This window comes from Trichomycterus rosablanca, chromosome 26 (genome assembly GCF_030014385.1).
Source record: "Trichomycterus rosablanca isolate fTriRos1 chromosome 26, fTriRos1.hap1, whole genome shotgun sequence".
Taxonomy (NCBI): Eukaryota; Metazoa; Chordata; class Actinopteri; order Siluriformes; family Trichomycteridae; genus Trichomycterus; species Trichomycterus rosablanca.
In genome coordinates, this window is record NC_086013.1 from 7,314,864 (window position 1) to 7,331,968 (window position 17,105).

At 38.0% G+C, this 17,105-nt stretch overlaps 1 protein-coding gene across 2 annotated transcripts in view; it reads left to right on the forward strand.

The window, feature by feature from the left end:
• The window catches only part of ttc33 (tetratricopeptide repeat domain 33), a 62,151-nt gene that overhangs the window by 14,317 nt on the left and 30,729 nt on the right, over nt 1-17,105 (forward strand). For both annotated transcript variants that reach the window (XM_062988419.1, XM_062988420.1), the window contains one exon: nt 1,731-1,952. In XM_062988419.1, the coding sequence (XP_062844489.1) occupies nt 1,732-1,952 (221 nt within the window). In that variant the 5' untranslated portion in view covers nt 1,731. The remainder of the gene's footprint in view (nt 1-1,730; nt 1,953-17,105) is intronic.

The following is a 17,105-nucleotide window of genomic DNA, read 5'->3' on the forward strand; positions in this document are numbered from 1 at the left end:
GTGAAAAAGTTAGGACACCCCATGAAAACCTTTGTCTTTTTGAACATATTTAAACATATGGACATTTGAGATTCATTTGAACGGTATTGAGAGATGGAGCTTACATAACTTATCAAAAAATGTTAAAAAATTACTTTTAAACACAAGTTGTAATGAACAAAAATAGAAATTTATTGTGAGTAAGTTAGGACACCCCCACATTTATTACTACTTAAAATGTCTAAAATTAGAATCCAGTGCACCAAATCAGCTACAATGATTAGACCATTGTTAGAGGACATTGGAGTTTTATTTAAACCTCAGACATTAGTTTGGTTTGCTTTTGATTGTTGAAGTGAGTGGTATCACCATGGTGAAATCTAAAGAGCTCTCTGAGGACTTCAGAAAGAAGGTTGTAGGTGCATATGAGTCTGGAAAGGGATTTAACAAAATCTCAAAACAATTAGAAATTAGCCATTCCACTGTCCGGAAAATAATTTACAAGTGGTGAACATATAAAACAACTGCCAACATGGCCAACTCAGGCCGTCCTAGCAAGTTCCTGCCCAAGAGCAGACTGCAAGATGCGTAAAGAAGTCTCCAATAATCCTCATCACGGGACCTACAGCTAGCTCTTGCCACAGTTGATAGCAAGGTACATGCATCTACTATCAGAAAGAGACTGCACAAGATAAATAAAGTTTGCCTGAGAACACCTAGACAAAGACCAGGACTTCAGGAACAGTGTGCTTTGGACAGATGAATCAGAAGTAGAGGTGGACCATGCAACATGACAACGACTCAAAACATTCCAGTAAATCCACCAAGGAATGGCTCAAAAGAAAGAAATGGAGAGTTCTGGAATGGCCAAGTCAAAGCTCGGATCTTAATCTTATTGAGATGCTGTGGGGTGATTTGAAACGGGCTGTGCATGCAAGAAACCCCTCAAACCTCACACAGCTGAAGAAATTCTGCATGAAGTGTGAAAAACTTTCTCCCAGTCAATGTCAGAGACTGGTAGATGGTTATAGGAAATGGCTAATTGAGGTTATTTCAGCCAAAGGGGAAAAAAAACAGCTATTAGGGCATAGTGTCCTAACTTTTTCCTCACAATAAATTTCTATTTTTGTTCATTACATTTTACAACTTGAGTTTAAAAGTATTTTTTTTTTTCAGTTTTATTTGTTTAGTTATATAAGCTCAATACTGTTCAAGTAAAGCTCAAATGTCCATATGTTTAAATATGTTCAAAAAGACAAAGGTTCTCATGGGGTGTCCTAATATATATATATTTTGTTACTGCCTGTTAATTGTATTTATAAAGGTTCTTCAAAATGTTTCTGCACTTTATTTTAAACTGTTTTGATTAAAAATTTCACAAACAAATGACATCACTTTTTTACATAGTGACCTTCTGAAGCATTTTTCCCAACTTTTTTATGCCATCAGCAAAAAATGTTTTTGGTTGAGTGCGTAGCCACTGATGCACCGCTGCTTTCACATCATCATCACATAAAAACCTTTTTTCCCTTAAAGCTTTGGTCCAAAAAGGTGGAAATCAGATGGTGCTAAATCTGGACTATAACCACAGTCTCTCACACATGACCAATTACTACTCCTTCCACCCTTACTTTTATTGAGATTTTTGATTAATTATTTGAATGTCTGAACAGATTCTTCATAAATATTAAGACTTGCTTTTTAAACTTTTCTAAAACATTTTGAAATGACAGTGTTGTCATCCTGGACAGAATGGATTCATTTGGCTGGAAAAGGAAGGTTGGAGAAAAGGTTTCTAAGACAGCAGTGCAGCAGTTTCAGGCAGAGTCAGAAGAAGTAATGTATAATGAGGAAACGGAGGGAGTTGATTGGCTGCACGCAATTAAACGCAGGCGCGAGGTGCTTCTCGAGGACTGTGCATTCAAGAGCAAGAGACTTGAGGAGGAAGGAGCACTGCTGGCTACGGAAGGCAGGTAGGGTTGTAGGTGTGTTTGTAGGTGTGTGTGTGTGTGTAAGACACATTTTCAGATCTGATAGTTTTCTAGGGTGAAGATAAAATTTCATTAGATTTTGTGTAGTGTAATGCTTAATTACACAAAAAAAGCTTAATTCCAATAATGATTTGCCCCCTCCTGATTATTTAAAGTGCTAAATTATTTGATGTGTTTTAGATTTAGATTCTGTGTTTTATAAAATGTAGAGGAACAATGAAAAAATGCTTCATTACCCAGTAACCCCCCCCCCCCCACAAGCCTAAATGATTGTCACATTTAGCAGCAACAGGCTCAGTGCAAGTCAGCTCCAAACTATTTACATTATGTCTTGTGCACGATGTGGAATTTTTTCTAATCAGTGACTGGAAGGTCCTGAGTTTATCCTTGTTTGGTGACTGGACCCTTATTTTCCAGTACACAACCAGTTATTAATACTCTTTTTTTTTCTCTCTCTCTTTGAAAACTTGATGCATTTACCTATACAAAAAATCTTTCAACTACAGCACTATGTAATAAATGTTGTGCTGTGTTCTACTCTGTGCACCTTGAGTCTTATGAAATATACACAGATATCTTATGCCATTATTTTATTGTACCTCGTAAAACAGTCCCTTTACTTCATTCTAAAACCCTAAATAAAAAAAAATGTTGGAACTGTATGGAAAATGCAAATAAAAAATGCCATGACTTTTATTTCACTGCAGACAGTATGAACCCAAGATATTTCATGTTTTGTCTTGACAACATTTATTTTCTTGTTACAGTAGACCCTTGAGTTATGAACCGTTTACCATACGAACGTATGAACATATTTCGGATTACGAACCGAAATTCGCAAAACACGTGACATCACAAACAAGTTGACTCCGACCGTCTCTCTCTCTCTCTCTCTCTCTCTCTCTCTCTCTCTCTCTCTCTCTCTCTCTCTCTCTCTCTCTCTCTCTCTCTCTCTCTCTCTCTCTCTCTCTCTCTCTCTATATATATATATATATATATATATATATATATATATATATATATATATATATATATATATATATATATATATATATATATATATATATATACAGGTCCTTCTCAAAAAATTTGCATATTGTGATAAAGTTCATTATTTTCCATAATGTAATGATAAAAATTAAACTTTCATATATTTTAGATTCATTGCACACCAACTGAAATATTTCAGGTCTTTTATTGTTTTAATACTGATGATTTTGGCATACAGCTCATGAAAACCCAAAATTCCTATCTCAAAAAATTAGCATATCATGAAAAGGTTCTCTAAACGAGCTATTAACCTAATCATCTGAATCAACGAATTAACTCTAAACACCTGCAAAAGATTCCTGAGGCTTTTAAAAACTCCCAGCCTGGTTCATTACTCAAAACTGCAATCATGGGTAAGACTGCCGACCTGACTGCTGTCCAGAAGGCCATCATTGACACCCTCAAGCAAGAGGGTAAGACACAGAAAGAAATTTCTGAACGAATAGGCTGTTCCCAGAGTGCTGTATCAAGGCACCTCAGTGGGAAGTCTGTGGGAAGGAAAAAGTGTGGCAGAAAACGCTGCACAACGAGAAGAGGTGACCGGACCCTGAGGAAGATTGTGGAGAAGGGCCGATTCCAGACCTTGGGGGACCTGCGGAAGCAGTGGACTGAGTCTGGAGTAGAAACATCCAGAGCCACCGTGCACAGGCGTGTGCAGGAAATGGGCTACAGGTGCCGCATTCCCCAGGTCAAGCCACTTTTGAACCAGAAACAGCGGCAGAAGCGCCTGACCTGGGCTACAGAGAAGCAGCACTGGACTGTTGCTCAGTGGTCCAAAGTACTGTTTTCGGATGAAAGCAAATTTTGCATGTCATTCGGAAATCAAGGTGCCAGAGTCTGGAGGAAGACTGGGGAGAAGGAAATGCCAAAATGCCTGAAGTCCAGTGTCAAGTACCCACAGTCAGTGATGGTCTGGGGTGCCATGTCAGCTGCTGGTGTTGGTCCACTGTGTTTTATCAAGGGCAGGGTCAATGCAGCTAGCTATCAGGAGATTTTGGAGCACTTCATGCTTCCATCTGCTGAAAAGCTTTATGGAGATGAAGATTTCATTTTTCAGCACGACCTGGCACCTGCTCACAGTGCCAAAACCACTGGTGAATGGTTTACTGACCATGGTATTACTGTGCTCAATTGGCCTGCCAACTCTCCTGACCTGAACCCCATAGAGAATCTGTGGGATATTGTGAAGAGAAAGTTGAGAGACACAAGACCCAACACTCTGGATGAGCTTAAGGCCGCTATCGAAGCATCCTGGGCCTCCATAACACCTCAGCAGTGCCACAGGCTGATTGCCTCCATGCCACGCCGCATTGAAGCAGTCATTTCTGCAAAAGGATTCCCGACCAAGTATTGAGTGCATAACTGAACATAATTATTTGAAGGTTGACTTTTTTTGTATTAAAAACACTTTTCTTTTATTGGTCGGATGAAATATGCTAATTTTTTGAGATAGGAATTTTGGGTTTTCATGAGCTGTATGCCAAAATCATCAGTATTAAAACAATAAAAGACCTGAAATATTTCAGTTGGTGTGCAATGAATCTAAAATATATGAAAGTTTAATTTTTATCATTACATTATGGAAAATAATGAACTTAATCACAATATGCTAATTTTTTGAGAAGGACCTGTATATATATACACTGTACATACAGTAAGCAAGCATTCGGACAGCAAACAGTGTTTTTTTCGGTGTTTTCTTTATATTTTGTAAAATTCTATATTAAAATTACCCCAAAGAAGGTGCTGAGAAACTGAAAAGATCTATTACTATTTGTTGTGGTGTAATTACTCATGCCAGTAGATGTCAATGTGTATCAGACTGAGTGGACAGGAAAGAAAGTGAATAAGAAAGAAGAAGGAAACCGGCTGAGTAAAGTAATCTTTCTTTCGTGCAATTACACCTACAAAATACAATACTATTGAAATAAAGAAGGAGATAATAGAGAAATAGGAGAGTTATTGTTATTTCTGGTAGATACATTTTTAAAAAAAAGAAGGAAATTTATTATGGTGTATGGTACAGCACACGTACTGTACTGAAATGTGGTGTTTTTTATGTACAGTACTACTGTGTATTGTTGTTTATTATTGTTCATTACAGGAATGTCTATTCTATAATTTAAGATTTAAGGGAAAATATACTTGTCTTTATAACAAAAAAGACCATTTAAGTAGAGATGTACCGATCGTGGTTTTTGGCACCGATTTCGATCTCCGATCTCCTTTCAGGGCGATCGGCCGATAGTCGATTCCGATTCGGGTGCAACATGCAATTTTTTGCGCAAAATTTGCAGTAAATAAACAAAGTAAATCAAACAATTTTGTCACCCACAGGTGACATATTTCATTAGTCTAACTGACCACACACACACGCATGTTTATGTTATCCAGTTCAGTCTGAAAAAACCTTAAAAAGAGCTCACAGTGAAGATAAACCGGTGACGAAAGCAACGGTGTGTGTGTGTGTCTTTAAGAGAGATGATCTGTTCACAGTATCGATATAAGTGATTCACGAGTCGATTCATTTTAAGCGAAGCGTAAGTTTCTCCTCTCAGTTATCTCTCCGTTTTTACTGTTATTAATTAATGCTGCGGTTTTAAATAAACACCAGCTACTACAGAACATTTTATGTGACTCTCTTACATTAAAAAGCTTAATTAAACTGCTATTACCACAGAGCGGTAACCGAGTCAGACTCGTTCTGTCTGTGGAGCTAAAAGTTTTCTGATGATCCTAAAAGTTCAGCAGATGATCCTGAACTAACGAATTTGGTAATGAATAAACTTTTGCCTCTGATTGGCTCTGTAACGTTTTCTGCTCTCATTTACATCAAAAGCAAAAACCGCTTACAATTTACCAAAGTGAACCACGAATTTGAATAATTTGCTCATAGAATCGGCTCAGATGTGACCGGGTTGTATTATCTTTTTAAAGTAAATATTTCAATCAGCAAAATTGCATCGTATGTATGATGCACAACGTTAATTATGTTATTTTAGGTCGTGAAGAGCTTTCACAATGGTTTCTGTACAATGGTTGATGAATGGTGATGTGATTGTTGGTGCTTTGTAGCTCAAAGTCTGGATCAATTCACTGAGCTGTTAAGCTTAACATGATCTTAATATATCACACGATCGGATCGGCTACATTTGGGAAATATCGGCCGATCGCATATTTTGATTAAAATTCGGCCGATTTCGATTTATAGCCGATCGATCGTTCCATCTCTACATTTAAGACATTAGAAAGGTTAGGTAAGGGAGTGGTTTGGGAGGTCTGGCACGGATTAATTCTATTTACATTATTTCTTATGGGAAAAATAGGTTTAACTAACGAACATTTTGACTTAAGAACAGCCCTTCGGAACCAATTAAATTTGTAAGTCAAAGGTCCAATTCCTGCGTTTCAAGCCCGCAACACATCCCAGGAAAAAAGTAGAGATGTGGGCAATTTAAGGCTAGATATATAAAGATAATATAAAATATAAATATAATATAAAATAAATAAATAATAATAAAAAATAAAGATGTGATTTCAGACAAGTGATATCAACAGATGAATGTAATCATGATTTGGAACAAAAGCACTACCCACAACACAATAGGTCGAACAATGTTTCTCAACGGAAGATTTGAAGGGATTTGCATATTTCTCCTTCTCTATTGCATGATATCATCAAACAATTCAGGGAATCTGCAGGATTTTTTGTGTGTAAAGGGCAAAAGTGCAAGTCTAAGTTCAATATGCATGGTCTCTGATGCCTCAGACTGGGTTCTGGACTGGGATGACTGCAGTCTAGACCTCTTTCCAATAGAAAATGTGTGCAGAATTATAAAACAAAAAATGTGATGATGATAACACGTACTACTGCATACCTGAAGAAGAGTTTGCAGGAGGAATGGGACAAAATAACTCTCTTCATTGCTTGATATACTCTGTGCCAAAATATCTTTCAAGTGTTGTGAGAAGAAATAGCAACATTATAAAGTGGTAAATGCTTTATTGTCCCAACCATTTGGAATGTATTGCAGGCCTGAAATGCATGAATGGATGTATATTAACAATTGAAATTAAGTAGACTAGACAAAACATGAAATATCTTGGGTTCATTCTGTCTGCAATGAAATAAAAGTAAAAATAAATGTATTTTATATACAACCCCAAATCAGAAAAAGTTGGAACAGCATGGACAATGCAAATAATAAAAAAGCACAGAGTTTCTTACATTTACTTTGACTTATATTTCACTAAAGCATTTACCGCTTTGTAATGCTATCCTTTCCTTTTTCCACACTTAAAAGCCGTTTTGGCACCGAGATACCAAGGGTTTTAGTGTTTCGGGTTTCATTTTGTCCCATTCTTCCTGCAAACTTTTTTTTTTATTTTTGTTTCAAAATTCTCAACACATTTTCTATTGGGGACAGGACAGAACTGCAGGCAGGCCAGTCCAGTACATGTACCCTCTTTTTTTGCAGCCATGCCTTTTTAATGTGCGCAGCATGTGGTTTGCATTGTCTTGTTAAATACTGCATAGACGTCCCTGGAAAAGATGACGTCTTAAAGGCAGCATATGTTGCTCTAAGATCTTAATGTACTTTTCTTCATTAATGCTGCCATCACAGAAGTGTAAATTACCTTTGCCAAGGACACTGACACAGCCCCATACCATGACAGACCCTGGCTTTTGGACTTGTTGCTGATAACAATCTGGATGGTCCTTTTTGTCGTTGGTCCGGAGCACACGGCGTCCATTTTTTTCCAAGAAAGACCTGGAATGCTGATTCATCTGACCACAATACACATTTCCACTGTGTGATGGTCCATCCCAGATGCCTCTGAGCCCAGAGACTACGCCGCTTCTGGACATGGTTAACATACTGGAGATCCTCTGGCCATCTTTGCTCATCAAAGACTCACCAAAGACATCAAAGCCTTTCCTGGATGCTGCTTTTGTACCGACAATCACCTGTTTGGAATCACATCATTATTTAGTTTTTTCAGCTCATTACTAGCCCTATGTTGCCCCCGTCCCAACTTTTTTGGAATGTGTTGCAGGCCTGTAATGTAAGAATGGAGGTACATTAACAAATCTAAAAATCAAAGCTGGACAGTCTGGAGGTGGTGTGAGAAGAGGATAAAGGACAAAATTAGGGCAATCCTGAACAATCCTCCTCACTCTTTTAATGAGGGACTATGGCGGCTGGGCAGTTCTTTTAGTTATAGGCTAATCCCACCACAGAGCAAGGCGGAGCGCTTCAAGTATTCTTTTGTGCCAACTGCCATCAGACTATAGCAGAATACACAGGCTGTCCTCACACCAACAAGCCAGCCCCCCATAAAATAACTCAAAGACCCCCCCCCCCCCCTTTTCCCAGCACTGGACTGGACATTTCAGCCTACACACTTATGTATATAGTTACGTATAGAATATATAGTGTTTTATTATGTAGTTGTAACTGTCATACTGCTGTATAATAGTAATTACATTTCATAGTTAATATTTGTTTATAATTTTTATTTTATTTTTATTTTATTCTACTCTATTTACTCTTATTTACTGCACTTATACTGTACTAGAGCTGCTGTAACACTCGAATTTCCCCCATGGGGATCAATAAAGGAATCTTATCTTATAAATGAAATTAAGTTGAGCAGACAAAACATGAAATATTTTGGGTTTAAGCCAAAGTAAATGTAAGGAACACTGTGTTTTAATTTTATTTACATTTTCCATACTGTCCCAACTTTCTTTTGATTTGTTAACACTTTTTTTTCTGCATTGCAAGCACATTTCAAAAGCTTTTCAGAGCTAAGGCCTGAGGTTTATGCTTCATGTGCTCACGGCTAGAGGGTCATGTTAAAAAAAATTGTGGTTTCTTTTTTGTGATTTACCCAGAATGAATTCCAGGAACAGTTGTTGCTTTGTTTTGCAGCCTGTATTTTTCTAATTTCACACATATCCAAGTCACCCATGCTGTGGGCACAGATGCATCCCTATACCAAGGCAGTTGTGGCTTTTACCAACTTCACATGCTTATTGCGAAATGTGCAAAACAATGTTACTAAAGGATTCTATAAACCTTTTAAAAATTGGTTTCAAACCAATAAGAATTTGGCCCCTGTCCCAAATTTTTTGAAGCTGTTTGCGGTCATCAAATTTAAAATGTTTTTAAATTTACAAAATACAATCAAGTTAACCAAAACATTGAAAGTCATTGCTTTGTACTTTTGTTACCTACATAAAGGTTCAAACAAATTAACAATTTTCAAATTATTTTTATTGCAATATGTAATGTTTAATGTTTGAACTAATCGGCTTTTATTTAATGCAACTCATTCCAGAGTTGGGATAGGGACATGTGTACCACTGTGTTACATCAGCTTTCTCTTTAACAATGCGCTCTAATCTGTTGACAAATGAGGACAACAATTGTTGTAGTTGTAAAAGTTAAAATTTTTCCCATTTTTGATTGAAGTATTACTTTATTTCTTTAACAGTCCAGGGTATCTGCTTTCATGTTTTAGAATAATGAATCAATGAATGCCTTTATTGTCATTGTATATAAAAAATACAACATTTTCGGTGCAACTCCTCGGAAAAAAGAAACAAGAAGCATATGCTGTCACATACACATACTAAAACGGTGAAAAATACACAACAATTAAGTCCTTAAATATTAAGGTCTAAACGTATAAAAAGAAAAAGTATATAAAAAATACACTGCCTGGCCAAAAAAAAGGTCACACACTCTAATATTTCTTTGGACCGCCTTTAGCTTTGATTACGGCGCGCATTCACTGTGGCATCGTTTCCACAAGCTTCTGCAATGTCACAACATTTATTTCTGTCCAGAGTTGCATTAATTTTTCCCAAAGATCTTGTATTGATGATGGGAGATTTGGACCACTGCGCAAAGTCTTCTCCAGCACATCCCAAAGATTCTCAATGGGGTTCAGGTCTGGGCTCTGTGGTGGCCAATCCATGTGTGAAAATGATGTCTCATGCTCCCTGAACCACTCTTTCACAATTTCAGCCTGATGAATCCTGGCATTGTCATCTTGGAATATGCTCGTGCCATCAGGGAAGAAAAAATCCATTGATGGAATAACCTGGTCGTTCAGTATATTCAAGTAGTCAGCTGACCTCATTCTTTGGGCACATAACATTGCTAAACCCAGACCTGATCAACTGCAGCAACCCCAGATCATAGCACTGCCCCCACAGGCTTGTACGGTAGGCACTAGGCATGATGGGTGCATCACTTCAGCCACCTCTCTTCTTACCCAGTTCTTAACCCGATTTTAGTAGTTTCAGCAATCCCCTTAGATGTTTTCTCTGCTTGATGCATGCCAATAATTTGACCCTTCTGAAATAGATTAACATCTTTTCCACGACCACAGGATGTGTCTTTTGACATGGTTGTTTAAGAAATGAGCAGAGGTGGAAAGTAACGAATTACATTTACTCGTGTTACTATAATTGAGTAGTTTTTTCGCGTACTTGTACTTTTTAAAGTAGATTTTACAACCTGTAATTTTACTTTTACTTTAGTATGTTTTGTATTAAGAATTGTAATTCACTACATTTTAAATAACATCCGTTATTGAGTAAAAAAAAAAAAAGTAAACAATAAAAAAACTTGACATCAGACCTGCGCAAACATGTAGCACTGTGGTGGCTAAACTGTAAGGCTGTTTGATCCGGCATAAACAACTCTATGAATCGGTTCATTTGGTGAAGAGATTCAGATGTATTAACCTCAGAGCTTCAGAATTCAGATTCTGAGCAGAATTTCAGTCTCTTTCTTCATTGGTTGTTGTATAAATGACAGTTTAGTGAACGAATCACCAATTTAAGGTTTTTACCGGGAAAACCGAGAGAATAAATGATCTACAATAGTTTTCATTAGTTTGGTGGATAAAACAGTTGGGTATGGATTTATATATTCTGGAAACATACAAGATGGTCTTATATAAAGTGGATTATATCCCTAATGGGACAACACACGGATATAGATCAGGTAAGCAGATAAGTGGTTATGATTTTCTGCTGCTGCTGTGTGATTGATCTGGGTCGCGGTTCTGCTGTTTACGGTACGCTTTCATTTTGCAATGATAGCAAAGCATTATGAAATATTGTGATTTTTTATGTTCATTTATTTGAAGTAAAACGGACAGCATAAATGTGATTGTGAGATTCTGCTGGTTTGTTTTTGATTTTGATTAACAGAAATAATGCTATTTTGAATTGATAACAGCAGTTGCAGTCTGTTAGTCCACACATGAACTGCTAATATGCACTGCATGGCTGGCTGGTGAGCTGTGTGTAGTCTGCTGTATCATTCATCTATCAACTTCTGTTGGAAAATGATGTCCCTCCTTTTGTACTCAGAGTAAACTACATAACGTTTACTCTGAGTACATTTTAAATGAGTTACTTTTACTTTTTACTTGAGTAGATTTTTAGACTCGTAATTTTACTTGTACTTAAGTAAAAAAATCATCAAAGTAATAGTACTTTTACTTCAGTACAATATTTTAGTACTCTTTCCACCTCTGCAAATAAGAAGCTACTCACTGCATCAGTTAGGGTTAAATAACTTGTTGCCAGCTGAAACATAATCACCCATGCAGTAATTATCCAATGGGAGGTAGGGCTGGGCAATTTTCACGGTTAATTCAGTTAATTCGAATGAACGTTTTTACCCGATGTTAGAAATGTGACAATCGCGATTGTTTACATACTTTAAACATACTTTAATTAAAATACCAACATATCACAAGGCAGAAACTGACCAGACACTCATGGAATATAAATCAAAAAGTTTAATACCAAAAAGGGCAAAATCAGTGTACAAAATCCAAAACCAGAGGATAAACAGACCGGCAGCGAAAACCAAAACAGCAAAAACAGTAAACGAAAGACAAGTGTCATACACGGTAATGGTTAGATTCAGAAATAAGGCACGCAAACACGATCGGCAAAACTTCACAACGAGACACACAAACAAGTGTTTAAATAAGATGCACATGGAACTGAACACAGCTGAACTGAATCAAAACTCCGAATTGAATCAAAACCCTGAGCGCGATCAGGATTGGCTGACCCGGGACATGTGATAGTCACGTGAGAGTCCATGGGAGCATGGGAATTGTAGTCCATATTCTGTTGATGCATGCTCAATAATCCAGGTACACAAATCCACAAAGTTGAATCAGTTCATCTGGACACAAGTTTCTTCTTCAGTCATTCGGATTGAGTGACGAAACGTATCTCTACAACAAACTTGTGTCCAGATGAACTGATTCAACTTTGTGGATGTAGTCCATATTGTTAGAAGCAGAATGTGCCCCGTCCATCCACCCCCCAGTCACAAGAGGACAAAATCAAAGCTGAGCTGACTGCTTACTCAATGTCCCCCAGTGTAGATACTGGTACAGACTCATTTATATGGTGAAAACAGTAAACAGGCTTGTGTTCCTTTTAAGAAACCTGTAAAGAACTTTATTGTGGTTTTGCACTTTTCTTAATGTAAGGAGGTTATGCTGCACATTATTTAAAGTGAGTTGTTTGTGAGCTATTCTTATAAAGGATATAGCTAATTAAGATGTCTATTTTGTTTTAATTATTATTAATTATTGTTATATTATTATTATTATAAAGTTTGAGTTTCTTAAAAGGATAATTAAAGGTGGTGCTGTTAATATTTTTGCACTTATGCAGTCTTTTAAATTAAAATGCAAAAAGAAAAAGAAATTTGAGTCTTTTTTCAATTGCATTATACAAGAACAAGCAAAAAAAAAAATCGTAATCGAAAAATCGAGATAAATTTGAAAATAATCGAGATTTTTTTTTTGCAATATCACCCAGCCCTAATGGGAGGCTCCTACCTATTTGCTTAGTTAAATCCAGGTGGTGACCTTTTTTTTGGCCAGGCAGTGTATTTATAAAAAGTATATGAAGACGTGCAGAAGCATTGCACATGTACAAAGAAACAGTATCATTGCACGACTTGTAAAGTTATTGCACTTCAGTGTACAGTGATATTGAGGTAGGAGGGCTTTATGTATTTAAAGCAACAATGACACTGGGGGGGGGGGGGGGGGGGTGCTTTTGAGTCTGGAGGTGTGTGTCTTAAGACCCTATAACATCTTCCAGATGGAAGCAAAGAAAAGAAATTGTGTCCAGGGTGAGTTGTATCTTTCAGAATCCTTCTGACTCTGTTTAAACAGCGAGTTCTGATAAAATTAGCTAAGGACATGTACAGTGTATCACAAAAGTGAGTACACCCCTCACATTTCTGCAAATATTTTATTATATCTTTTCATGGGACAACACTATAGAATTAAAACTTGGATATAACTTAGAGTAGTCAATGTACAACTTGTATAGCAGTGTAGATTTACTGTCTTCTGAAAATAACTCAACACACAGCCATTAATGTCTAAATGGCTGGCAACATAAGTGAGTACACCCCACAGTGAACATGTCCAAATTGTGCCCAAAGTGTCAATATTTTGTGTGACCACCATTATTATCCAGCACTGCCTTAACCCTCCTGGGCATGGAATTCACCAGAGCTGCACAGGTTGCTACTGGAATCCTCTTCCACTCCTCCATGATGACATCACGGAGCTGGTGGATGTTAGACACCTTGAACTCCTCCACCTTCCACTTGAGGATGCGCCACAGGTGCTCAATTGGGTTTAGTCCATCACCTTTACCTTCAGCTTCCTCAGCAAGGCAGTTGTCATCTTGGAGGTGGTGTTTGGAGTCGTTATCCTGTTGGAAAACTGCCAGTTTTCGAAGGCAGGGGCTCATGCTCTGTTTCAGAATGTCACAGTACATGTTGGAATTCATGTTTCCCTCAATGAACTGCAGCTCCCCAGTGCCAGCAACACTCATGCAGCCCAAGACCATGATGCTACCACCACCATGCTTGACTGTAGGCAAGATACAGTTGTCTTGGTACTTCTCACCAGGGCGCCGCCACACATGCTGGACACCATCTGAGCCAAACAAGTTTATCTTGGTCTCGTCAGACCACAGGGCATTCCAGTAATCCATGTTCTTGGACTGCTTGTCTTCAGCAAACTGTTTGCGGGCTTTCTTGTGCGTCAGCTTCCTTCTGGGATGACGACCATGCAGACCGAGTTGATGCAGTGTGCGGCGTATGGTCTGAGCACTGACAGGCTGACCTCCCACGTCTTCAACCTCTGCAGCAATGCTGGCAGCACTCGTGTCTATTTTTTAAAGCCAACCTCTGGATATGACGCCGAACACGTGGACTCAACTTCTTTGGTCGACCCTGGCGAAGCCTGTTCCGAGTGGAACCTGTCCTGGAAAACCGCTGTATGACCTTGGCCACCATGCTGTAGCTCAGTTTCAGGGTGTTAGCAATCTTCTTATAGCCCAGGCCATCTTTGTGGAGAGCAACAATTCTATTTCTCACATCTTCAGAGAGTTCTTTGCCATGAGGTGCCATGTTGAATATCCAGTGGCCAGTATGAGAGAATTGTACCCAAAACACCAAATTTAACAGCCCTGCTCCCCATTTACACCTGGGACCTTGACACATGACACCAGGGAGGGACAACGACACATTTGGGCACAATTTGGACATGTTCACTGTGGGGTGTACTCACTTATGTTGCCAGCTATTTAGACATTAATGGCTGTGTTATTTTCAGAAGACAGTAAATCTACACTGCTATACAAGCTGTACACTGACACTAAGTTATATAAGTTATATCCAAGTTTCATGTCTATAGTGTTGTCCCATGAAAAGATATAATGAAATATCTACAGAAATGTGAGGGGTGTACTCACTTTTGTGATACACTGTATATATGTGTACTTAACATATGTATGTATGTATGTTGATGTAAATATACAGTATGCAAATGTACAATATGCAATTTTATTTTACTGACAAAAATCGTTTATTTAGGGGTTACATATTTGTACACACCCTTAGCCTAAAACTTGGCTGATGCACCTTTGGCAGCAATTACAGCTTCAAGTCGTCTTGGGAAAGAAGCTACAAGCTTGGCAAACTTGTTTCTGGACATTTTTGCCCATTCCTCTTGTCATATCCTTGCAAGCTCTGTCAGGTTGGATGGGGAGCATCAGTGCACAGCCATTTTCAGCTCCTTTCCCAGATATTCGATTGGATTCAGGTCTGGGCTCTGACTGGGCCACTCAAGGACATTCACAGATTTTCTTCGAAGCTACTCCTGTGTTCTCTTGGCTGTGTGCTTTGGGTTGTTGGCATGTTGGAAGGGAAACCTTTGCCCCAATCTGAGGTCCAGAGCGCTCTGGAGCAGGTTTTCTTCAAGGATACTTTTTTTTAATGCTCATTTATTTGAAGGAAAATGGACAGCATAAATGTGATTGTGAGATTCTGCTGCTTTGTTTGATATAAATATTGTCAATATGAATACAAATACAGCCTTGTAATAATATAAAATATACTGTAATTAGTCAGAATTTATTAGAACTACAATGTTTTGTGTTTTTAAGATAACAAAAACAAAATAAGCTAAAATATGGGCAGTGGCCTGCCATTGTACTTTAAGTTTACATTATATCGTATCGTATTGTATATCGCCACTTCTCAAAAGCATATCGAGATATGTGTTTTTTAGTCATATTGCCTAGCCCTACTTGGAACTGCACCTCCCTGCTCTATCATTCATTCAATTATCACTCAAATTCGTTCTCGTCATTAATAACTGCAAGTCAAGTCAAGTCAACTTTATTTATATAGCGCTTTTTACAATATACATTGTCTCAAAGCAACTTTACAAAATCCAGGACCAACAGATACAAAAGCCCCTGTTGAGCAAGCCGAGGGCGACTGTGGCAAGGAAAAACTCCCTGAAAATTACAGGAAGAAACCTTGAGAGGAACCAGACTCAGCAGGGCCCATCCTTCTTGGGTGGCCTGGAGGATACATTAAATAAGTAGGATTTACACAAATCATATCATCAAATCATACAAACACAGAACAAAAATTTATAACTGGCAATAAATTAATAAATAAATAATAATAATAGAGTTATTATTCGGTCTAGTCTTCAATAAAGTCTGTAGTGAGTTCTTGTCATTCGGCAGGAGCAGCATCGTTGTCACGGCAGTCTCGACTTCAATCCTTAACCTTGGCGGGTAAACAGGTTTCCATCAGAATGCCCACAGGTAAAACAACAGAGAATGTAGTTAATAATGTACAATGCTAGTTGAGTAAAACAGTTTTACAGAGAGTTTTAGTCTCCGGCAGCCCTAATTATTACAGCATAACTAAAAGGGAGAGCGAGTAGGTAAAAAGTTCATGAAGGCTTTCATAGGACATCAGCGCCCATCTCCCCACCGTCATTAAACCTGAGTGATCGGACAAGAGAGGCAGAACGACAGCAACCCAACATCCCTGATCACCACAAGTTTCTATGACCAAGAACCCCCAAGCTCTGCGCCTTTGTCTATACTAATCAAAAGCCTGAGAAAATAAATATGTTTTCAGTCTAGACTTAAACATTGAGACTGTGTCCGAATCCCGAACAGAGGCAGGAAGATTATTCCAGAGTTGTGGAGCTTTGTAAGAAAACGCTCTTCCACCAGCCGTGATCTTTTTAATTCTAGGAACTATAAGTAACCCTGCATCTTGTGAACGAAGTGGACGTGCTGGATTGTAGTAATTAATAAACTCACTCAGATACTGTGGAGCCAGACCATGTAGCGCTTTATAAGTTAGTAAAAGTATTCTGTAATCAATGCGAAATTTAACTGGCAGCCAGTGTAGAGATGATAGAACAGGAGTAATATGGTCAAATTTTTTAGTTCTAGTTAGCACTCGAGCTGCTGCATTTTGAACTAACTGGAGTTTGTTTAAGGATCTACCAGAGCATCCTGTTAGAAGAGCATTACAATGATCTAACCGAGAAGTTATAAACGCATGGATCAGTTTTTCGGCGTCATTAACAGATAGTATATTTCTTATTTTAGAAATGTTACGCAAATGATAGAAAGCAACTCTAGTAATATTATTAACGTGTGTATCAAATGAGAGATCTGAATCTATTGTG